This window comes from Andrena cerasifolii, chromosome 16, assembly GCF_050908995.1.
Source record: "Andrena cerasifolii isolate SP2316 chromosome 16, iyAndCera1_principal, whole genome shotgun sequence".
NCBI lineage: Eukaryota > Metazoa > Arthropoda > Insecta > Hymenoptera > Andrenidae > Andrena > Andrena cerasifolii.
This window is the reverse complement of record NC_135133.1, coordinates 6,674,967-6,698,711: the sequence shown is the minus strand read 5'-3', so window position 1 is coordinate 6,698,711 and position 23,745 is coordinate 6,674,967. Positions and strand designations below refer to the sequence as shown.

The window sequence follows — 23,745 nt, the reverse complement described above, 5'->3', positions numbered from 1 at the left end:
TTCTGTCGCGATCATTTCTTGAGGTTATAGCCTCTCTCTTTATTTCTTCCTTCCTCTCTCTCTCCCGACGAAACGCAAACAAAGATCGTTTTTAATTAGTAACCGTGTCGTAAAAAGTCGAGATTTTTCAAGGGGAAGCGGCGTAATCTGTTTGCGGGACACAGTATCCTCTTATCGCCAGTTTATACTGACACACTTTAATGAGATTCCATCGGTATACTTTGCAGCACGGTTCCCCAGCGCTTGTATTAGCCATCGGAAGTTCGATCGGCATTAAGTGACTCACTGATCTCTTCGCATTAGAATTATTGAAAGGTGATCCGTCGGTGTCATGTTCGTTTTTGTCTGATGTAAGACACTGGTGTTTGTCTCGCTGCTTCTGCCTGTTTCCGCTATCGATATGGAGAAAATAACACATCTGTGGGACGTGAATCAATTCGTCACGAAACTCAATCGCTCGCAGAGCGTGAACCTGCAAACGTTTTATATGTAAGCCTCCGTACGATTTCATTTAAATATAATCAACTGTGTTTAAACGACTCAGTCATAATATCACTGTATCTCAGAGAAAAATGTAGGAGATTGGGTCAAGGAATGCTGCTGCCGTCTCAAAACTTTGGCCCCTCTGCGATGTGCCAATATTGCGGGTCGCTTTGGAATACCGTGGATCATAGTATTAGAATATCGCCGGGCAAGCCGCTTTCTAAAAGTATCAGAAAGATCGTATGTTCCATGAACGACGGTGGCAAAAGAATACCTAAAGTTCGTACAAGTTTAGCGCAGAAGTGTTTAAAAAACAGGATGAATAAGTTGGTGCTTAAATGTTCGGTTTGCCGGAACAGTACAAAGATACCTTTTACTAAGCCGCCGAGGGAGAAAGTACAGAAACTCGGCTCGGAAATTATTCGTAGCTCTCAGAAGCGCAAGAAAAAGAGAACTAAAGATAAAACCGCTGGTCTAAATATTTCTGGAATTTTAAATTTATGTACGGATAATATTGTAGAGGCTCCGCAAGAAAGAAGCGCGAGGAAAGCTGGAAGCACTGCAAGTATTATGACGCCGACTCCGAAGTTAAAGAAGCTAAATATAAATCGTTTGAAAGATATCGTGAATCAAGGTGCCACGCCTCAGAAAAGGAAAAGTCTACGTAACTTCTTAACAGAACTTTGCTGAAAAGCAGTTTATTACAATACTTTATAAAAGCTCCCGACCGCTATAAATTGTTATTTATCGCATAAACAATACTTGTCGCACTCGATTTACAAAAAGATCGACATGCTCTTCTATTATTATTCCTGCACTCGACTCGTGCCTCCGAGGACCATCTCCCCTCTTTACATTAAATACTACACATTTAATCATCGTTTACTTTAATCGTAAATCGTTCTCTACATCGCTGTCCACATAGTAAAATAAATACACTATACAACGCATGCATCAATAGCCTGAGTCTCGCGTACGAAGCCGCGTAACAATTGCTCCTCCTCTATCATTCCAATGGAATCTCTTTCCGCACAACCTGCGAAACATTTGAACATTATATACCTTCCACGTAAGCCATACTACTTAGGTAAATCCAAACAGTGCAAACTATTTCTAGCGGGAGCGAAGAAAGGGAAATACTATTCGTGTCGAAGATGCGTAGAAATTGAACACCGAATTCCCTTCTCTCTTTTTCTCGGCGACAGTTCCGAGGCTCGTGCACGCGGTTTTCGGGTTCGAAAGTCGCGCGCGTGGTAGGGGTCTACTTTCCATGCATGTCGTGTGTTAATTCGGTCAGTGTGTCGGGGCCAGAAGGAGTTGGTTAGTCACCTGAATGCACGCCTCGAGATAATCCCGCTCGGACATTTCCTGGTCCTTCGCAGGGGGAACTTTTCCCCGGCGGCGCAGCTCTTGCTTGGCGTCGTTCAAGTCAAAGATCGCCACGGGATCCAGCTTGCCCTTCAGTACCAGGCCCGCCAAGTACTCAATGTAGTGCTGCCTGCGGGGAAAAGTACCCAGAATTTAGTCGCGTCATGCACTATGACCCGTCCCTTTACCTCGGCCATGTCCCTCCTGTAATGCTCCGGGTCGCGACCGTACCAATTCGGCGGTAATTTCGCCCCCGCGCGTTTCACGCACGTTTCGAGATCGTCCACGTTTAACAACGGGAGCGGCTCCAGCTGGGCGGTGCGAATCTTTCGCACTAGGTGCTCGATGTAATGGATCCTGAATGTCGGGAGGACTTGTTAAAGGGTGGCTGAGATCAATCGGGGTGCGGGTAAAGGGGTGGATCGAGCATATACAGAAAAGGGGGCATAATTCATAGTACGAACGGAAAAAGATTCACTTTTACGCGAAGAATCGGCCACAAATATCGTCTCTATAATTCGAGGGTCACCCCCTTAATCTGCCACAGGGATGGGGAGAAAATTAATTTAAACAAAACTTCCGCTAATAAATTATTGCTGAATGAAAAAATCAATAATCTAAAGTTAGAGTAGCTTTTATTCGATCCGTTATTTAAATAATTTTTTATTTAGTCAATGCCCAACTCTGCTCTGCAACAAGGTAGAACTACTTTGCTACCTCTGTAATGTCTTAATATTCTCGGGGGTTTTAATGGAAGAGACGGTACTAAATGATAAGAACGGTGACTTTTATAACGGCAACGCATGCAAAGTTTCACGCGAACGAGCCAGATTACCTGCACAAGCCGGCGTGTCCCTCAACGACGTCCGAGTTGCACACCGCGTCCACAACGCCGGTGGGAGTCTCTTTCTGCAACTGCACTTTACACTTGGATTCCCCGGCCGGCCCCTCGGTGTCGTACTCGATCCCATTATCCCGCAGCAACTGTTGCAACTGCGCCGGCTCCTTATCGCGCAGGTAGAAGAGGCAGTTCCGGGGATGATGAGCGTGGAGGCCCAGCTTCGCGCAATACGGGCTGACCGAGCACTTCGCTCCCATCATGAACGCCTTGCCGCAGCCGCAACAGAACTCGTACTTGCACTGGCTGCACGTGAAGTGCATGCAACCTACCCAACATGATTCTCTTATAATCTGTACAACCGCGCCAGAGGACATCGCGAGCATTCCTCAGTTAGAAAGACGCTTGAAGAACGGGGTATCTCGGGAGCAAACGGTAGTAACCCCGGAGTTCAAGCTGGGAATCTCACCTCCCCTAGACAAGGAGTAGCGGAATTTGCATTTGGGACAATCTATGCCGTTATCCGCCAGGTGCTTGGCTAAACCAGCGGCTTGATTATCCGGGTCGTTCTCGTCTTTCCATGCCGCGAACTGCTCGCACGTAATTCCCTCGTGCTGCTTCTCCCACTGAAAGTGAAAACCCAAGCCGTTGGTGGGACAGAGATGATGCATGGGAGGCTGTTGCATAATTCCCAGGCAATTTTCGAGCAATTACAAGCGTCTACACGTACCGGTCTTCGGCAGAAGGCGCACGTGACCGAGCGACAATCGGGGCAAATCAATCGCTTCTGATCGCGGTCCGCGTAAAACCCGCTCGAGCACTGAAACCAACGGTTCGCATAAGGCCTCGGTTAACTAACGAAGGGGCGATCGAATGTTCTCCGTCCAGGAGAACCTAGAACACCTGAATGCACCACTTGAAGTTTGGATCCTGCATCAGCGTTCTGTCCCTCAGCTTCCTCTGGAAGAGTTCGTGGATGGGCGAGTCCAGCAGCGTCTTCAGCTGTATGTCCAGGTTGCTGAAGTACTCCAGGACCTCGTCCTCGTTGGCGTCCTTGAGATTTGGCTCCTTGCAGAACGGGCAGACCGCGTCCGTGATGTTCCTGTCGCTGATCTGGATCGTGAAGTAGTTCTTGGCGCACTCGTTGCAGCAACGGTGCACGCATTTCAGCATGGATATCATCTGGCATTGGGAACCCCGATCAGAATGGAAGCAAAGCTTAACTGGAGACAGCGTTTCGTTCATTCATCATGCTTCCTTCACCTGACTCATCGCGAAACGACCCGTGCACAGCTCGCACTCCTGCTGCAAGAAGGCCAGCGCAGCTTCCACGCTCGAGCACTCCTTGGCCGCGTGGAGGGCCTCGACGTCCCCGAATTTTAAAGCCAGCAAACTGGCCGCGACCTCCGCCTCGTCGTAGCTCGACGCCTTGCCCTCCGCTAACAGGCGACGAGCTATTCTCTGCGCACGCGAACAAGTACGTTTAAACACCCCGATTTCCTTACAATCGAAGCTAGAACGTAATCGATACATACACGTTGATTCGATAACGGCAAGCGGTACTTTTGTCGCGGTAGGTTCTGAATGGAGAAGCAGGATTAAGAGTGATATTTGAATCGTGATGCTTCTATGCTTCGGGAGGGTGATAACAGTGGCATGCAATAGGGATGACAGAGACTGCGCCAACGTCTAGAAACCAGCTCTCGAAATTTCGACGATGACCATTATGCGACGGTGGTATTAATTATTTTTGTTACGCGCGGGCTGAAAGAGTTCGTAGGATACGTTAAGGGACGTTAATACGTTAATGGGGCGGATCCGGGGCTATGCAAAGTGAATTCCCCAAGTTGTTTGATGCTTGCGCCTCGAATATTCCAAGAAGCCTTCTTTGTTCTTCGGAATGAAGCAATTGGATGATGGAAAAGTTATGTTTCCCGGCATCGAATTTAAACTTCCCAGTTCCTTCGTGAATATTCAAGCACGTACAAACCCCCCCCCCCAGTACACTTCCCTCCACCTTCTGCTTGCATTATTTCATCATTCGAGTCTTGATACACCAAGCGAAACTCCCCAAACATTTGCTCGCAATGCAGGAAGCAAATCTTTCTCAGCGTACGACACCGAAATTAGTCACACGAAAAAGAAAGCGTTACTTACCTTGAAAAATAGCGATGCTAGTTGGAAAAGGGACTTAAGAGGCTACAATCAAAACGGGGTTAAGAAAAAGATTTCTAAGGGAGCGCCCCGTCAGATATCTCGCTTTTTTTTTCGGTCTCTCTCACTCGACATTTCGAGATGTTTGTAGACATTGGCCTGTCAGCGGCAGGGACCGACATAGTCAACAAGTGATTCTGACACCTGACGTTTACTGACCTCCCTCTCCGTTTTGGGAGATCCCCCTGTCTTCACGTAGCCGCTTCTACTATCGACGTACTCCCTTTCCGTCTTTTCTTCGCCCTCGAACCGACGGATACAACTGGCTACCAGGGAGAACCGTTTCTTGGACGTCCCTCCCTGATCCAACCCCCTATCACCGCCTGCGCTCCCTCTGCTCTTCACTTTCGTTCGCTTATCATTCGCGCGTCTCGGTGCTTTCGTGGTCCCAGTTCTAGATTCTGTTGTACTATCTTCTTTAACCGATTTATCATTAATTTCGAGCTTCTTCTTTGACTTCCCAGGCTTTTCCATTACGATGTCGTTCGGCTTCTTTGCATCAGCCAACGTTTCCGACGTTAAGCGCTCTTCGGTCTCTGCAGGCTTATGATTCTTACAAGCATGAACATTCTTGGGTGTCTTCTTAGTGCTCTCCATCTTCTGCACCTTTTCTTCACTTTTTACCTCTGGTCGTTTAAGAACGATACTCTTAGGGCCAGTTAAGTTAACCTCATCAGCCCTCAGTGTTTCCTCCTCGGAGGTCCCATCGACTTCTTCGTCTTCCAACAGCTCTTCCTCTTCCAACTGCGAGTCTTCTGTCTCAAAACTGCTGGACTCGTTCGCCTCTGCGCGAGGTCCAGACGACTCCGAATTTCCTTCACTTCCAACGTCGCTGGCGTATTCATTCTCGCTGTCCTCCAGCTCCGAGTCAGAGATCTTCGCTTTTATCGCATTGATCGTTTCCTGCAGCAGGATCTCCGCATCGGTCAACTCCTCCATGCTGTCCAAAGTGTGATCTGAGAGCTGCTCCGTGCTAGATATCTCCGACTCCTCTGCGCTGTCGAAGTCAGACGTGGTAACGTCGGAGCTCTCCTCCAGCTCGTCTTGCGTGTACTCTTCGCTAGAATCCGTATCATCTACATTCAAATCATCCGCAGCTAAATCTGCCTTAGCAACTTTCGCCATTTTCCCAGCCGAAGGTTTGCCTCCTTCGCCCTTCGCACTCGTATCCCTTTTGTTCCTGGCAAGCGTCGAGCTTCTCGCTGCACCCATTTTCCCCTCGCTTAAATCCCTATTGATCTCGTCAGACTCAATTTTTCGCTGTGCTCCCATCTTCGAAGCGTTTTCCGATGCGCCAGTTTTTACCGTAGCTCGCTGGCTCGTCGGTGGTTTCGCAGTGTTATTTAAACTGCCAGCTGATGGCTCCTTGGAAGATTGCCGCGGACTTTTGGGGGGCTGTTGCAGCGAACGGCTCCTCGCCGTGAACACGGGGATCCTCGAAAGGAAAGACTTTGGTCTTGGCACGGGAATGTCCTTCTCTTTTCGAGCTTCCTTACCTTCCACTTCCCCGTTCTTGGTCTTAGCTTGCGCGGGTATAATTGACTTTTTAATCTGTTCGCACCCCTTCGACCAGGCTCTCAAAACCGTCGACCCCTTTTGCAGAGTGACTTTCGGGGAGCTCTGCTTAGAAATTTTCGAAAGTTGCTTCTGACTCGCGACAGTCGCCGAAAATTTCGATCTGCTCGACATCGCGATGCTCTGTGAGGTGGTTTTCGAGAATCTTGTGCCAGTCTTTGCCATGGTTTCTTTCTTTGTCGTCTGATATGGGAAAATCGATCTACGAGGAACCTCGGCAGCAACGCTTGCTTTTGGATTCGATTTCCCAAAACTCCTTCGGGGTATGCCGGTTGGCTTTTTCACTACTTTTACCGGGGACTTCCTCCTGTTAATCTTTTTTCCGGGAGACTTGGATCTCTCCTTAACCATGACTCCCAGATTAATATTCTTATCAACTCCATTTGCATGTACTTTAGTATTCCCAGCGACTTTCTCGCTCTCTGGTGAAGTCATCACTGTATCTTCCTCTCGAATTGAACTTTCCACTTCCAATTCCACAGATTTCGAAGCCCCAACTAATTCAGTCTCAATTTTCGACACGCTTTCTACGTCCTTTATCGGCGCACAATCGTTCACCGCTATCGTGGGGGATTCGGTTATGTTAATTTCTATGATTTCAGGTACACCAGGTTGGATATTATCGTTAACACTCGTTGCAGTAGGGCAATCTGTCCTTTCAACACTTGCCGTAGAATCGAGATTCAACTCGGTTCCATTAGAAACTTCGATAGCAGCTGAATTACTAGCATCTGCAGGCATCGCAGTGCCTTTCTTTTCATTTTGTATTTTATTCCCTTCGATCTCGTTAGGTACACGAACGGGGGCCATTAAATCAAGCGTTTCACCCCCCAAATCCTTTGCAATCGCGCTGGAAGATTTGTTAAGGAGTTCAGTCGCATTAGAGTTGGAATAACTTTGAAGATTCGCTTCGGCAGGACTCGATTCGGCAACGGTAGTTTCCGTGCTCGAGTTGGACCCGTTACGCGACATATCGACGGCATTATTAGGATCGATGGGACCCTCTGGAATGTTGTTAGTATCCATAGAATTTAGCTTGTTAACGGAGGATTCGATGTCCAAAGTATGCGAGCTCGACGAGCAACCATCGATACGAGACCCACTTGAAATAGTTAAGTTTGTCGACCGGGTAGTCGCGAGTGCTTCAGAGGCTCCATTCATGTCGCTGTTATTCGACATGGAGGGGCACTGTGCAGGCTTACGAATTTTTTCATTGCCCGGAATTGATGGTGTATCGTCGATCTTTGAATTATCTCTCGGTGTCCTTTCTGTTCCATTTGAATCCTGTTTCGCGACAACCGAGGGGCCATTATTGACTCCAATCAAGAAGCCGTCTTTCGTTGCTTTATTAATTTGCTCGGCGGGGATCGATATCGGCTTCTCGTCCTTTTCTCCTCCCAATAGACTGTTAATTTCGCCGGGGTACCCCTCAGAGCCGCGTAACTTACTTACGGAAGTTATTGGACGAGTATCGATTTTGTCAATGGACTGAGGAATGTGACACGCGACGGAGATAACCTGCTCCACCTTCTCAGACACGTGCAACGGGCTTTTGAAAGCCTCGCGGGCCATCTTGCATTCATTAGGAACTTTTAGTGCTTCGGGTTTCGCGGTCTTGATTATTTCGTGAACGGTGCGCGGGTCTGTGGAAGTTTCTTGGACAACGGGGGTCGAGTCGTTCGAAATTTGGGGAACTTGAGAATGCTTGGGAATTTCGTTTGCAATAATCGTAGAGTTTCCCGATATTTTGGGTGCGAGAGTTTCGTGAGCAATGTGTTCGGGATCTTTGGAGACTTCTTCAACGAGGACTTTGGGATCGTTGCTAGTTTCCTGCGCGATCGATGCTTCGCCATTCTTTGGAACTACAGGTTCAGGAGTAATTTTCAGTTTTAAGGGAATTTCCTGGGGTTCTTGGGGATCTTTTGAAGGGCACCTGATGTGCGGTTCAGAATCTTTGGTAACATTATCTGCAACAGTTTTTGAATCCTGCAAAGTTCCTGAGATAGAAGCTTGAAGGTTCGCAGGAATATTGTGAGTGACGATTTTAGAATCTGTAGAAGCTTCTGCAACAAGTACCGTAGGATCCTTGGAAGTTTCACGTGCCGTGTTCTTAGAATCTTCCACAATTTGGGAGACAGGAGTTTTGGGATCAGTAAGGACTTCGCAAGCACGAGTTTCAGGATCTTTTACAGCTTCCTGGTTTTTTGAAACCCCACAAACTTCACGCGTACCCATTTCAGTACCCATTAGAATTGCATTAGCCCCTTGTTTACTCTCCTCAGAAATTCCTCGAGCAGAGTCTCTGGAATCCGTGGAAGCCTCTTGCACAATTCTAGAATCCCCCACTTCGGTTTTAGAGTCTACAGAAATTTCAGAATTCTTTACCCCTTGCCCTTCGTCTGTAAGAAGTTCGGGAGGTGAGAATTTAGTAGCAACTGCCAGTGGCAAAGGCGTTACACTGGAATTAGTCAAAGCACCATCGCGCGGTTCAGCCTCCGCAGTGACGATATTATCAGTTACCAAACCAGCATCGATTAATTTCACACGACTCCCATGGCCACCCCCGATCCCCATGACAGTGTGCGTTTGCGTGTCGGGTGATTCATGAACAGCCGCCACTGAGTCACTAGCGAATGGCGTCTCAGTTGGTAATGATTGTGCACCGATGATCTCTGTATGCTTCATTATGACTGACTCGCTCGCAGATGCATTGTTAGGCCGAGATTCCTCGGAGTGATTCACGGAAGAGCTACCAGCTCCCTTTGATGACGATTCGCGTATCGATCGATCGCCCTGCGCGCTCGTTTTGAGATGATGATTAGATGAATCAGTTTCTACCACTTGCGCGTCAGTGTTCAAAGCTTCACCTGTAATCCGCCGAGCATCGGGCACATTCCCTTGACCAGCGTCTTCCCGAGTCCCTTTGCTATCCTCCCCGGCTGGACATTTTTGCAAACTTACTTTAGCCACGTCGTTGCCAGATATTGTCGCCCCTATTGTTCTACCGCTCTCTAATGGCGTTAGTTTCGCGTCCAGAATCGACAGAGCCTCGGAGACCTCGTTACCGTCAAATTTTCCTTCAGCCGCGTCCACGAGCGCCTCCATTGTCCCCTCTTCTAAGCTAGTTCCCGGAGCGCCACCGTTTTTCTCGCTTGTACGTACCGTTTCGAGCTGCTGCAGCTTTTTCACGTCGGCTGCGGTCGTTTCGGATGTTGCGCTCGCGGATTCCATTGTTTCTTCAGCTGTCTCTTTCTCCGCGGCCCCCGCTTCCGGCCCAAGTTTCGCGCCGTCCCCGCGAGGGTTTTCAAAAGGCTTCGCTTTTATCTCCTGCTTTTTCCCATCCGCTGCTTTTGTTCGAGGATCGAACGGCGCCGCGTCGAAAGGCTTCGCTGGTTCGATTTCGATGGACTTCCTCGGCGATAACATTTGCATCGCCGACATGAACGGGCCCAGTAATTGCTCTGGCAGCGATTTCACCACAGATATCAGCGCTTCCATCGTGGCCACATGCGCTTCGTTACTTTTACGAGGGGCTTCTCGCGAGGCGCTCTCGCTGGATCGCTCTGGCGATGAACTGTCTCCCAGCGTAATCGATGCTGATCGTAGTTCTTCAGGGATCTCTGCGGCTGAGTCCTCAGCGCTGGACTCGCTGGATGGAGCAATCGTTTCTTCCTTTTCCATTGTCTCTGGCGATTGAGAAGCTTGCTCAGGCGTTTTAATTTCTTCGGAAACTGTCGCGTCTTGGTGAGGTGCATTAGATTGAGTAGTAGTTTGTAATGGAGCTTCAGCTCCAGATTCTATGTTCTCTGGTAGAGAGTTTTCTAGAGAGGAGTCTTTATCAACTTGCACAGACTTTTGACCAGGAACAGGATCCTTCTGGGACGCTTCGCTTCCCTCAGGAACTATTCCTTCGATTTCTGCCTGAGCTACCTCTGAAGCCACGTTTTTCACTCCTTCTACACTTCCTTTCGAACTACTCGCGTCGTTTGCTTCAGCTTCTACTCCCATTGATGGCTTATCTTTTTCAACACCAGGCGACGAGACACTCGCTCCTTCTCTCTGGCTGTCGTCGTTTCTATCCTCCTCATTGAGATTGCTTGCTCGTGACTCGTTCAATCCATCCGCCGCGACTTTATCAGGCTCTGAAATCATTTCAGCTTCTACTTTCTCGCTATCTACATTCTGCGTCGACGAGTCCGCTGGCGGCTTCGAAGCTTTCTCGATTTTCTCGTCTACTCTGTTTATTATAGGAACGTTCTGATCGTTTTTAATTAAAGCAGGTGCACTAGGGGTTCCAATCGCGGCGTCGTGTTTAACTAGCGTTAGTTTAGGCTCGTCTATAGTGGCTGGCCTCGATTGTTGGCTGGGGCCGATCGTATCCTGCGCTTTAACGTCAACGGCTACATCGGGGTCTTGTACGGCCCTTGGGACCAGATTTTTATCGATTAGAACTGTCCGATCGTCGTCGCTACTTTGATAGAGATTGTCAGGCTTATTACCGGGAGCGTTCAGGGGGTCTTTATCGTGTTGCCAGTTATCGGTCAGCTGTCTGAGGGCCGCCAGTTGCTTTTGAAAGTCGGCCTGCAACGCCACGAAATTTTCAACAATTGGTGACATTACCTGCTTCCGCGCTTCCGCGTCCGTCACGCTGGGAACCTGTTCGGGAACACCCGTTTCACCACCGACCGCACCTGCCGCATCTAGAACAACCATATCTGACCATCATCAGTCTTACTCGGCGTAGAAATGGGTTTGTTCGGGGAGTATTTTCTGTGGACGATTCTATTAATATTTTTATGCAAGGGAGCAGGTTGGTAGTGCCTGACTTTAATTTGTTAATATAGTAAAGCATTTTCAAATCGAAGGAAGCTTTGGAGCCTTTTTAGAGGGGACATTTCTGTGTCTCGTGAGTGGTATTTCAGATATGTTTCTAAGTTTCTATGGTTTCTAAGTGGAAGTATATGTCTGGAATATTAATTGGGAGATACAGAAGTGTCTGCTGTGAAAATTCACACCTTGGCGAGGAATTCTTTTAGGTTTCTAGTTTTGCAAAGGGTGATTCTGGAAATAATCTCTGACCTTCCCGCGGTGCAGCCTCGTCGTTCTCCACCCCAACCGGAGGACCCCAAATCCTCATGAGAAACGGCTTGAGCTGATTCTTTTGCAGCTCGAACAAAGCCGCGTCCTCGGCACCCGCGTTATTCTCCATAGCCTTGACGACTTCCGCCATCGCGAAGTTACCTTTCTTCATCACATCCTCGCACTAGTAAAATTATTCCACCCACCCCATCAGTAAAACCTCATAGCACCCTGGAGCCAAGCGCGAAGTAACCCCTGAAGCCTCGTACCTTTTGCTGTCTACGTTGAATCGCAATGGCGACGGCGTTCCAAGCGTCACCTTTGGCCAATCTCAAGGCCTCCTTCGCTTCAGCGACTGTAAGCACCCCGATATTGTTCTCGTTCAACTCTTTCCCCTGCGTGGTCGCCAGAACCAGCACGGTCTCCACCAAATGCGGCCACTGTGTCTTGAGCCACTCGATGGGGTTGCTAGCTCCCTGCGACAGAGCCACCTGGACATCGTCCGTGGAGTAACCGTGCCTTTCAGCCTCCCTCAGAAGCTCCACGACTTCCAAGCCCTGCCGCGTCAACGTCGACACTCCCTGCCCGCTAGGCCCAGCCTCCACGAATCTAGGCTGGCTCGGCTCCTGGAACACCAATTAATTCCCCCCGTCGATGATTCGCCCCTTGGAAACACGCTCGGCGAGGAGAACAAGTGCTGCGGGGCCGATGAGCCTCTCGGAAGGGTTGGATCGTCGAAAGGTACCCTCTGTGTTACACGCTGGTGGACGAATCAACTCGATTAATAGTGACAAACGAGATATTAACAAAACTGGAGAGCTACTGTCTACGGAAGCACGAAGAAGGTCGCTGGTATTATGTTGCGAGCTGGGCGAAATGGAAAAACGTCACAACGCAGAATCGTGGGTGTAAAGTCTACCCTGTCTACGTTCACACCGAGGCTACGGGACAACCAAACTAAAAGTCGTGTTAAGCAGACCGTGGATTAGATTAGCAAGTTTACCCTGGAACGGTAATAAAGGTGGGTGGAGTCGATGGAGTTTCGCCTGGTTCGATCCCTGCTGGGGCCGCTGATGAGCTGCTGAAGATACTGCTCCTGGATGGCGCGAGGGTACAGGTCAGGGCTGTTGGCGAACCTGGTCTGCTCCTGTAACAGACGCTCCCAATGGTTCCTTTCATTAAACCGTTCGTTACGTATCCGTACTCGGAAGCTAGTCGTTAAAAATTGAAGTGGGTACTTTTGGCCCCATGTAAAGGAGAGACCGGTTGAAAGTTTGTAAACCAACTCCCAGCGAGTCGCTTGGCCTGCTAATAGCCTGACCCAGATACGAGTTCGATAGTATGCAAGGAACTGAAGATGGCTTATCTTCAGGATGTTTAAAAAGGATCAAAGTAAGAAATATTCGAAGTTGGGCTTCTGTGTTTCCTTTTACCTCCACGTCACTGTCATCGTAGTACAATAGTCCCTTCGAGGCGGACGCTGTTCTTCCGAATCCCGCGTTTCCTCGCGCTGGTAGGTAGTCGTAGGTCTGAAACGCGAGGCTTTTGATAATAGGCACTTGTCTGAATCGAACGCTTTTTCCTTGGAAAATGTTGCTTCCTTACTTGTGTCGAAATGCTCTGAGGCGGAGGGGACGTTCCCGTGGACACCGAGTGGCTTTTTGGAATGTTCCCTAGCATTGGTCGCTTGACAGGCGACTCTGCACGCTCCTCGTCATTCACTTTCGAAGAAACGACACTGGAAGCATCTTGTGCGCTGTCAGTAGCCGCTGACGCAGCTTTAGTTACCAACGTGTCTTTCGTTACCGACGAACCTTCGGAAGGTGCCTTCCCCGCAACGACCGCAGGCGAATCTTCCTGCGTCGCGGTATCTGCAAATTCAAGCCACTGAATCACACTTTGATAGAGGACCTCTCACTTGGTCAACAATTTCCACGAGTATTACGGCACATCAGAAACCCTGCATGCAGATCTCCTAATATAAGGACCCGAGTAGTGACCGTTTTATTTAATCTTCGATTTCCATGGATGTACACCGGAGCAGAATGAAGTCTGAATGAACACCAGCCAAATGCACGGCCGTGCTTGAAACTAGCTCCTCTTGAATGAATAATAAACGCATCAGACATGATCGAATGCAGGAGGAAGAGTGGCTTCATTTCAAATACGACTATGCATTTGGTTTCCACTGTGAGCTGCTTACGAAAACGGTTTGCATGTCTCTTTATTATTCATCCAAGGGTATACATCGAACAGGGGACAATCATACTGTTCATCTTTTTCGTAAAAAAAAGAGAGAGAGAGAGAAGAGAGAATGACAGATGTATGGAGACACGAGAATGCTTCGCAGAATGGGAGAAGGGGAGACATTCAGAGGCGGAGAGAAGGGCAACAGGTATCACTGGTACGATTTGGTACCGAAGGAAAAGCTGATTTTGCGCCTTGCTCTACCTTTGCTCTTTGGAGGGCCACTGTCCCCGCTCTCTTCGCTGTTCGATATCTTTAACAAACTCGTCCTCTTCTCCAAGTCTGGGCTAGGGTTGCTAAGGTTGCTCGCCGTCGTCACTGACTCACTCTTCGGTGCCTCGCTCAAACTACTTGGAACATCCTCTACAGTCTCTTCGCTGCTGGGTGGCAACGCGCTGCTCTTCGTTTTGCAACATACCACGCAGACGCGGTCGTTAACATTGTTTATAAAAGTGCAGTGCTCGCAGGCCCACTCCTCCTTCGGTATCTCCATTTTCGTTTCCTCTGGAACTTCTTTTCCTGTCGTTTCATTTATTGGCCCACGGCTCTCTTCTTTCACGAGCGAGGCTGTATTCGCAGGACCTTTAACCGCTTGCTCCAGTGACTTTCTTTGGGGACTCTCTTCCACTCGCTTCTCCCTTTCCACGGAACGTTTGGCTTCTCGAGCTTCTGCTTCCTGGTTCCTGCTACCTGCTCGCGACGCCTCTTCGCTCTCTTGCAGCTTTCTAGGAGGAGCATCTTGCGACGGGGTTTTCCTATCAGATTCCAAGGAAGATCTTCCAGAACTTCTCCTGGCGGATCTGTCCGCATCATCGATTGACAAGTCTCTTCTCAGGGAAGCTTCTCTCTTTGGTAGCGTCTCTCGATCGCGAGACGGTTCACGACTTCGCTGATTCTTCGTCACAGTGCGTGGCAGCTTTTCAGCGTCCTCTTTGTGCATTCTATCCGACACCTGGTTCCTCCTGGAGGCTGAAGACGCCCTTGTCGAGGCCTGCGCGTCGCTCTCGATGGAGGACCTTCGAGAACCCCGACGGGAGAGTCTCTCAGATTCATCCAAACCCGAGTCCCTTCTCACAGAGGACGCTCTTTTTGGGTACACCACTTCGTCCCTTCTGGGAGGGGCGACCTCCACTTTCTCGAAGTGATCGTCGGAGGAACTGGTGACCCTGGACCGAGGTGGTAGGTTGGACCGTCTGTCAGACTCGTCGTCGGTGCTTTTTCTTCGGCGATCGCGATAGTTGCCGTTTTCAACCCGATCGACTCGTGGCTCCAGCTTCGAGGCTCTCCGCTCATCTTGGTCGTACCGTCGTCGAGAGTTTAGAGTGTTGTTCTGGAAGTCGTCGTAGCTCATGGAGGACGTCGAGTACCGTTTGCTAGGGTGGCCCTCGGACCATTGGTCCTCTGTGCTCGTCATCCTCTCCTCAGACATCAGTCGCCTGAAAACACGTCGATTCTCTAGGTGTACTGTATTGAAATCTTCCGAGGAAGTTACCGCGAGTCGCTACTGTAGCTTTGTATAATAGTTTCTGAGGATTATAGTTAACTTACTCGCGACGATTCCTGGTCAACAGACTCCTACTTGCTTCTTCCTCGTGGTAGCTCCTCTGCCTGACGTTCCTGGACACACTGCCGCGTCTGGTTCCTCTGGAGCTGCGTGAGAGCCTGTCGTCCAGGTCCGACTCCCCGGAGTCCTCTGAACTAGCGTCAGACGGCGACCCCTGCGATCTCCTCGATCGAGATCTGGAGGCTAACGATTTTCTAGATTTCAAGCTAGGCGACGGGGAAGCTGCTCTAGACCTCCGGCTCGATTTCACGCTTCTGGCGGGACTGTGTGGCCTAGATACCGAGCCTGGGTACTGTGGTGGTAGCAATTGCGATGGGGGATATCCCATAGGGTAGCCCCACATTGCTGGGTGGTTGAGGCTCATCGTGGAGCCACTCATCGTCATATCCCAGGGGCCATTTGGTGGGTACCACATCATGGGCATGCCTCCTGGGCCTAAGTGAGCCATGGATTGGGCCTGAAAAGGTATTTGGCTGGGTATAACTGAGTCGCTTACTTTGCAATATAAATCTTCACTTAGAAATGTAAAATCAACATGAACCTTAGTCAATTTCCTCTGTTACCGAAAACTTCAGTTAATTTTGTATGGAATGCAGGGAACTCGAATTTTCCACTGATGTCTTATAGTTCTCGAGACCAAAATTGAAGAGAATTTGCACTCAATAGCTATACAGATCTATCTTCAGTAACAAATAGACACTCGTGCCACTTTCTTCATTTAAACTCCCAAGAAGATACTCCTCTTTGAATTCACTCCGGGTGACCAATTACCTGATGCATGCCAGGGTTCCACGTATGCGGTGACGATAAATCGCACACGCTCGCCGACTGTATCATAGCTCTAGGCGGTGGTGGAGGTGGCACAGGTGGAGCAGCTTTAGGGCTGCCCATGCTCAGCGGCCTCGCGTTCAACGTGTCCCTCGAAATGTCAGCGGCGGTGTGCCTCCTCCTGTTCACGTCCTGCGCTCGCATCGCTTCCTGATATTTCCTGTACCTTTCCTAAAGATATTCCCCAGTATTTTTCTCTCTCCCAAACAATACACCGAAGAATCGTTCACTCGATTCCTTAGAGCCTTCTTACAGGAGACACTTCTGTAGCTCATAATTGTTATTTGCCAAGGCAGAAACTGTCTCGTATAAGATGGCTATCGGCGTGAGGATTTACCTGGAGCGTGGACATTTTGTCGGTGTTCGATCCTCCGGATCCTTCGACGGAAGCGGCGTTCACCGATTGCGTGGACTTCGACACCGTTTTCGTGTCTATCGTCGCCGACAGCGGCCTGCCGGTGTTCGGTACCGTTCGCTTCAAGCTGCCGACTCTCTCGATCAAGGAGAGATTCGTGGAGCCCTGGCTTTGCGCCGATTTAGCCTAAGCGCGGAAACCTCAGCTTTATTACACAAGTGGAGCCGAGCGGCGCTCTTTTTTCGCCGGAGTGTGTGTCGCTGTCGGGGGACCGTGGATGCGTTTTCTACGCTGCAATTGGCGTGTGGTGGCGAGAATGCGAGAAATAAAATAAAAAGAGAGAAGGTGCGTCTTCGTGGAGAGAAGAGGGGCCGTTGCAGCTGAAGCTTGGCGCTAAAATTAAATTTCCAATCAGGCTGGATCGTTTAGGTCTAGACAAAGCGTTAGTGGACGAAATAAAACGGGCTGGATATATATGTGCGATTTAAGCGAGGTAATTCTGAACGAACATCTAGGAAATTCGGCTTGAAACGAGCACGGTGGTTTGTCGTAATGCAGGCTGAAAATAATGAACGTGTGTACAGTGTGTTGCTATGTAAGTTAAAGGGGAAATGATACATGGTACCAGTAACGGTACGGGAAACACGGAATGGCACATAGTAACCAGTATGAATCACCGTGTCCACCGTGTCCTGCCATATTCACCGGTCGCGTCAATCCTCCGAGAACATGTCCGACCCGCGGATGCACGCGAAATCGTGTAATACATTGCCCGCGAATTACTACGTCCCGGCTCGTCTTTCCCCGCCGTTACTTCGTCGACAGAGAGTGAAACGGGTTCAGTGAATACGGCAGTAGTGTTTTTGCGGTAACGTGGTGTATTAGAAAGAATCAACGACAATGTACAATAAACATCTGTGCGCAGTTCGGCGAGCAGCTTTGGACGGCCATTGAAAAGCTCGCGCGACAGTCGCGCTTAACAGTCTTCGTTGCCTCGGTGTGACGTTTTCTACAGACCAACCGCCGCCATTCTCGGCGCGTACAACCAACAGTAACAATAAATATCTACGAATATACATAACGACGACGACTCAAATCACCGGAGACAAAGTTGCGAAGCTTCGCGTGCGAATTTACACCCCCAATAATTCAAGAAATATCGGTGCACTATCTTCTACAATCTACAGGGGCGGATTTGGAGAATCGGCGCTGCCAGGCTAACAAGTGTCTGCCGCCCTTTCTGCGAAATATTATTAAATATTTTCATTTAAAACAACTGGGAGAATTTCAAAATTAATTCAATACGGCAACTCGCGTGCTCTGTGTTTAAACCTTCCCAATTTTCTTTTGCTTAAGATTTTTCGCCCCCGTAAATTTGCCGCTCCCCGAAATTTTTCGGCCCCGAAAATTTACTGCTCCCCAAAATTTGTCGCTCTCGAAAATTTGCCACTTCCCAAAATTTGTCGCTTCCCAAAATATGCAGTCTCTCCAAATTTTTCGCCCCTCAAAATGATTGCTCCCCAAAATTTTCCGCTTCCCAAAAATTGTCGCACCCCAAAATTTGCCACCCGCCGAAATCTATCGCTTCCCAAAAATTGCTACCCCCCAAAATTATCGCTCCCCAAAATTTGCCGCTCCCCCAAATTTGTCACTCCCCCAAAACAGCTGCCCAAAATTTTCACACCCCAAAATTGTCCGCCTTAGCCTACTTAGCCTACACAAATCCGCCCCAGACCGTCTAGCCCAACAATAAAACTGAATCGGCTACTGGGCGACCAAGAAGCAGAAGTTTCGAGGGGATCAGAAAATAGGATTCGCGACTCTCGCAACCTGGTGTCCGCTGATTTCCATCGAGTCCCGCAGCGAGCCTCGAACTCGTTTCCGGGCCGCCTTGAGGAAGTCGTCCTGGAAGAAAATAGACGGAGAGGGATGAAAGCCTCAGGCCAGGGTGCATCCTACCTGAGCGTTCTTGCGATTCCGCCTGGGCGGCGGTATCGGGGGCGGGCTGGACATGCTCTCCCCTTTAGGCGGCAGCGGGGGTCTTGTCCTGGTCCCCAGATCCGTGAGGATCCTCCTTCGAACGTGGCTCCTTCGTTTCGGGTGCTTGTGATTCATGTCGTCGCAGGCCTCGCAGTAGTTACCCTTGCAGGTGTCGCAACGTGCGAAGACGTTGTCCGTGCCGCAGAGGGCGCATTTGTTGGGGCTGGTGCCCGGTGCCGAGGACTTGTCTGCTTGCGGTCGGGTCGGGAATTCGATGATCTCGTAGTCTGGGTCACCACAATCGCCAGAGAGCGACGGTGGTGGTAGCTTCGGTGGGGTCGGTGGTCGTCGATGATGCTGTTCCGCTTCCTTCTGTTGCTGCGCCTTGCCACGAGGAAACATCAAGCGAATTAAATCCTCCGCGTAATTCGAAGCGTAAATGAAAGGGATTAAAGGGTGGCGCGCGTACCATTACCCAGTGGGGCATGGACCTCGCCATGCGCAACCGGGTCGATGGATTCGAGATGGCCATCGGGCGCCATTTTTCAGCTCCCGGGTTCTGTGAATCAAACACACTGGGTTAGGAATTAATACCAACTTAACGCAATCTTGTGTAATTACAAAGAAATATAGCGATACAGGCTTGGCTTTATATCTGCATATATTTGCATTTAAACGATCGTATAGGACTAAATTCCATTGGGAGTGCGTGTCTAGGTTCTGTTTATCGGGCTGGCGCATTTTTGCGCGCGATTGCGAATTGGGGTGCCGAGACAAGCTGGCAGAGCATCGCCGACTCGTGCTCTCGGCTGCCAAGCGGCGCGTGAATTCATGTCATCGCACCTTGGATTAGGTGGCCGAGTAATTTCGAGGGTGCACAATCGAGATTTTTCGAGCAGGCCCTCGGGAAAGCTTCGACGTCACTCGATCAGCCGGAAGCAGCCAAAATTGAAAGTCTGTATCTGCGGAGCGGGGGAAGAATCGTGGTTCCGCGTCTAGAAATAAAGTCGAGGCGAGACGCGACAACTATATTTCTCGTCGACACCGAACGTGGGGGATCCGTAAATATCGCGGGATTACGTTAGCCCGTTCATTCAGCGCTTCGATTATGTCTACGATAACCTCCCTACGAAAATCCTCGTTTACTTCGCACCCGAAGCGCAGAATTTCATTTGTTTAGGTAGCAAAGAATTGTTTGTTTGGTTCTAGATAGTAAGTGGGGCGCTGTTGATCGCGCATCGATGAAAACGTCGTCAGGTTGGAAGCTAAGCCCGTGATTCCAGCGGAGGAAGCCGTACGAGCTCCTCACGTGTGAATTAGATCCTCGAATTAGAGCCATACGTATCTTTAGAACGTTTTACCCCTTCTGTTCTTCGCCACGGTTCACGCTCTTTTGTTCTATGCTGCTATTCTGTCCACTAGACGAGCAACAAAGCGTCCGATTTCCAAGAATTATAAATTTAGATCGCGCCAGGATCGTTGCAGACATCATTTTTCCCGTCTGGAAACTAAAAACTACATTCCACGCTAGCCGCGCTTCTTGGCACCCATAATTACCCATCGCCGCGTGTGAATTTTAAACAGGGATTCTAATCGGCGAAAGCTTGACTACCGCGAGACAATAATTCCCGATAACGTTGCAAAAGTCAGCAGGGAAGTTGGAGGTATTCCAAGTTGTAGACCAAGCCCGCCAGAGTTTCTTCTCAAAACATTTTTTCAACTGCGTAAGAACATTTGCTCCCCTGTTCCGCGGTGCCTATACCGAGAGCAAACTCAACGCCTCGATTCGTGCTCCAATTTAGCCGAGCCACGAACACTTCGAAGCGTGCAATTTGAACCGAATAACCATCGAATGCACTGACACGTGTCACATGGTCTAATTAACTGGCTCCCAACGAGAGAAGACTCGGATACTTTCATCGCGATAGTGACACCAAGTACTATTACCCGGCCGAAAGAAGATCCCCAAGAGGCGGGCTCGGGCGATACAGTCCGTACCTATGACGATTGGTCGAATCACCTATTTTGGCACACTTTTAAAGACGCGACACACGTATTTTGGTTATTGGCTGAAGTAGGCACATACATTGTCGCACCGCGCGACGAAGAGAGCGCACAAAACACATCGAGATCGAGTGGAATAGAGCGATCTGACCGACGAACGCCAAAGCAATAGCGTAGGCATCTCAGACGGTTAACCATTAATATATAATAACATAAAAATTTTCTTATTTTTCAAACAATCTGGGCGAGATTGCGTTTGGGCTTATTTTAATCAGAAAAATCTAACCAAACCAATGATAATACTTTCCTGAATATATTGTGAAAAATAAGGAAATTTTTATGTTATTATATATTAATGGTTAACTATTTGAGATGCCTACGCTATTGCTTTGGCGCTCGTCGGTCAGATCGCTCTATTCCACTCGATCTCGATGTGTTTTGTTCGCTCTCTTCGTCGCGCGGTGCGACAATCATGTGCCTACTTCAGCCAATAACCAAAATACGTGTGCCGCGTCTTTAAAAGTGTGCCCAAATAGGTGATTCGACCAATCGTCATAGCGACGGACTGTATCGCCCGAGCCCGCCTCTTGGGGATCTTCTTTCGGCCGGGTAATAGTACTTAGAGCGCGCCCAGCCTGTCCCCTTCATAAACAAACCGATCCTGCCCTCGTTCACGGTGCACTCCGCCGCGAGATCCAGGGGACTTCCGCGAGAGACAAGCGCGTCCACGTTTGCCCCCGCTCGCGAGAACTCGGCCCACCATATTCGGCTCTTTTGTCTCCTCCAGCGAGAGCGGAGCCAGTGAAAGCACAATTTACGCGGCGCTCTCGGTTCGGCAGCTCTAATTGCCGCCGCGAAGGAAGCTGTGCTCGGCCGAGCTTCCCTGTCCGCGTATTTACGCAACCTCGCCAGGGAAAGAGGAGAGGCACCGTCCATTTTCCTCGGCGCCGACACGTTCACCCCGACGGGAGGAGTCATCGACATCGGGCTGACGAGCGAACCGCGAGGTGTATCGCGAGCACTTTGCGGGCCGATGCACCGTGTTATCGCGGCCCCGCGGCGGGGATGGTGAACAAAAGACGGCACTCCGTGGCCCGGGATCGGGCCGATGCGCCGGATAATGCACACCTCGTGAAAGGAAGATCAGCGAGAGACTCACATTCATGTGGGACCTCGAAGGAGGCGATTTCTCCGGTTTTCCTCGGGAACTGGTCGTCACGGTACTGGCTGCCTCCGACTGCCTCGCGCTCTACGCGAAGCTGTTGCATCGCCACCAAGCCGAAATCTATTTCCGTATCGTGGCTGCTGGACCGGTGCCACCGTTTTACAGAAGTCTCCCCGTTCGCGTAAATATATCGCGAGGAGGCGCGCGTTTACGCGCACCGAGCTGGCACACCTCGGGGACCACGGCAGCCTCTTTTGAACGTTGCGATAGAGCGGTCCCGGGCGCGACATTTTTCTGCCGCCTCGGCACGCTGCGGGGAAGTCGAGGAACCGTGGTGACGGGTGGGAATTTTAGGGTAAAAACAAGGAATGTCACGAAACAGATTTATCGAGAAAATCAAGTTTTAATACTTTAGTCCGTCAGAAACAAGGTTCGATGAACTTAACTGGATTGTTTTTGATATGAACAATTTGTACTTACTCTAATTAGGTATCAGGAAAGATCCGAGCAAAGAGATAATTGTTTCACATTGTTTTTATATGTTTCAAGTGGAACACTGCCCTTCTTAGTTGAAATATCCTATCTAGCATTTCGAAACATCCGAGAAAACTGAAGTTTTGACGTTTTCTTTCTGCCGTCCTTATAAAAAAATTAATAAATTAGACTGTTTCTAGATCTCTGCGAGGCACGTAGGGTTTTCTAACCACTTGAAAGGTAAGAGACGTGTGGAGCTTTAAGCATTTAAATATTTCTTGAAATAGGGAAAAATGCTAGATAGGACATTTTAACTAACAAGGGCAGACCACTGCAGAATACTGTGACAAAATAAATGGTCACTTCTATTATTATCAAAAGAAGGATGTGTGCACAGTGAAGTCCGCGGGCTTACGCTAATCAGAAATACATAGTGCAAATAGGAAGCCTGGGGACATTTCTTGTTTCGTTCCAGCGGAGGGTGGACACTTTCTGTTTTTAATACACCAAGTCTAACATAGTCTTATGTGGACATTTCTGCCGTGCTAATTCGAAAGGGCGTATCTGGTCAAAAGGTGGTTCTGAGATAAATGACGTTTAGTATTCTGTGCTATGCCATCGGTATGCTACATAAATCAGATTAGGTTAAATATTAAATCTGGATAAAAAGGTATCTAAGTATCTGTGACAAACCCGTAAAATATTTCATAAACTCCAAAGGAAACTTTTTTTAGATACGTCCAAAATCAGGCATCGATTTCAAATACGTCCGAAATATAAACTGTTACATCTTCAGTTTTAATACAGATATGGCTTTCTTATTTAACATACAAATAGATGAACTATTTTTCTGCTACCTGGCAGCAATAACTCAATTTAAGCGAAATTTATCTACTTTATAACCCACTGTAATTTAACAATTTAGTGCTCCCAGTTGCCACCAACAAAATACGTCGTACATCACAGAATCACTAAAAATGGACATTCCCTGTTTTTCCTTTTACCCTTCAAGAATCTAACCATAGTTTGGATTTATTTCCTGTTTATTAGCGATAGTATTTAATTCATTTAGCAGAGACGGATGTGAACGTTGAAGATGGGTTGTTGCTGGGAATTACTTACTGATTAAGGTGATGTATTTTTTATCGTTAGAGCCGACTCTTTCCGAAACGTTCGGGGATCTATCTCCAGCGGGTTACGCAAGAGGCCATCCTCGATCTCGTTTAGGCGCTTGGAGCGTCTGGCGGTCGAATTTATCAGGGCTATATTCAGTAAACGATGGTTTCGGGGTAATTTTAGCTGGAGCATCTTCTCCGCGCTCGTCGATGCATAATTCATTTATTAATTGAACGACGTCCTAGAAGACAGTTGTTGGACACAGCTACGAGCTATCCTCGTGGCTTTTCAGCGCGTTTCCTTTATTGGCCAGGGAAAGATAGGGGAGAGACCGCGGTACTTGAAAGGCGAGACATTCAGGCCTGGACGTTACACAGTCGTAAAACTAAATACAGTAAGGTGTAATTATATGCGAACTGTTGCCGACTTATATTTGCATCCGTGTCCACGTGTTG

At 48.9% G+C, this 23,745-nt stretch overlaps 2 protein-coding genes across 6 annotated transcripts; one reads left to right on the top strand and one right to left on the bottom strand.

The window, feature by feature from the left end:
• Window positions 1-354: 354 nt before the first annotated feature.
• On the top strand, window positions 355-1,270 carry LOC143377860 (uncharacterized). Its single transcript, XM_076829642.1, has 2 exons — window positions 355-489; window positions 567-1,270. The coding sequence occupies exons 1-2, from the start codon at window positions 401-403 to the stop codon at window positions 1,171-1,173; spliced, it is 696 nt and encodes a 231-aa protein (XP_076685757.1). The 5' UTR covers window positions 355-400; the 3' UTR covers window positions 1,174-1,270.
• Window positions 1,153-21,846, bottom strand: Lubel (Linear Ubiquitin E3 ligase). 5 transcript variants are annotated; one of them, XM_076829634.1, is made up of 21 exons: window positions 21,695-21,846; window positions 19,001-19,090; window positions 18,511-18,915; window positions 16,534-16,737; window positions 16,140-16,367; window positions 15,353-15,825; window positions 14,009-15,240; window positions 13,163-13,428; window positions 12,991-13,086; window positions 12,561-12,716; window positions 11,827-12,183; window positions 11,558-11,741; window positions 9,641-11,178; window positions 3,953-4,150; window positions 3,593-3,871; window positions 3,420-3,509; window positions 3,159-3,315; window positions 2,687-3,017; window positions 2,083-2,208; window positions 1,813-1,981; window positions 1,153-1,519 (listed from the first exon to the last, which is right to left on the bottom strand). In XM_076829634.1, the coding sequence occupies exons 1-21, from the start codon at window positions 21,698-21,700 to the stop codon at window positions 1,490-1,492; spliced, it is 6,615 nt and encodes a 2,204-aa protein (XP_076685749.1). In that variant the 5' UTR covers window positions 21,701-21,846; the 3' UTR covers window positions 1,153-1,489. The 5 variants fall into 5 exon arrangements, with proteins under 5 accessions (XP_076685749.1, XP_076685750.1, XP_076685751.1 ...); XM_076829635.1 differs by lacking the exon at window positions 21,695-21,846 and adding an exon at window positions 19,375-19,537; XM_076829636.1 differs by lacking the exons at window positions 9,641-11,178; window positions 11,558-11,741; window positions 11,827-12,183; ... (8 more) ...; window positions 19,001-19,090; window positions 21,695-21,846 and adding an exon at window positions 5,063-9,634.
• Window positions 21,847-23,745: the final 1,899 nt, after the last annotated feature.

Bases quoted from the DNA above. Each gene is read 5' to 3' on its own strand.
- Lubel (XM_076829634.1), bottom strand. The intron at 15,241-15,352 runs GTAAGTTAACTA...ACGTGTTTTCAG, and splicing joins TTGACCAGGAATCGTCGCGA to GCGACTGATGTCTGAGGAGA. The intron at 1,982-2,082 runs GTACGGTCGCGA...TTTTCCCCGCAG, and splicing joins GCGAAATTACCGCCGAATTG to GCAGCACTACATTGAGTACT.
- LOC143377860 (XM_076829642.1), top strand. From the start codon at position 401: ATGGAGAAAATAACACATCTGTGGGACGTGAATCAATTCGTCACGAAA. The intron at 490-566 runs GTAAGCCTCCGT...ACTGTATCTCAG, and splicing joins AACCTGCAAACGTTTTATAT to AGAAAAATGTAGGAGATTGG.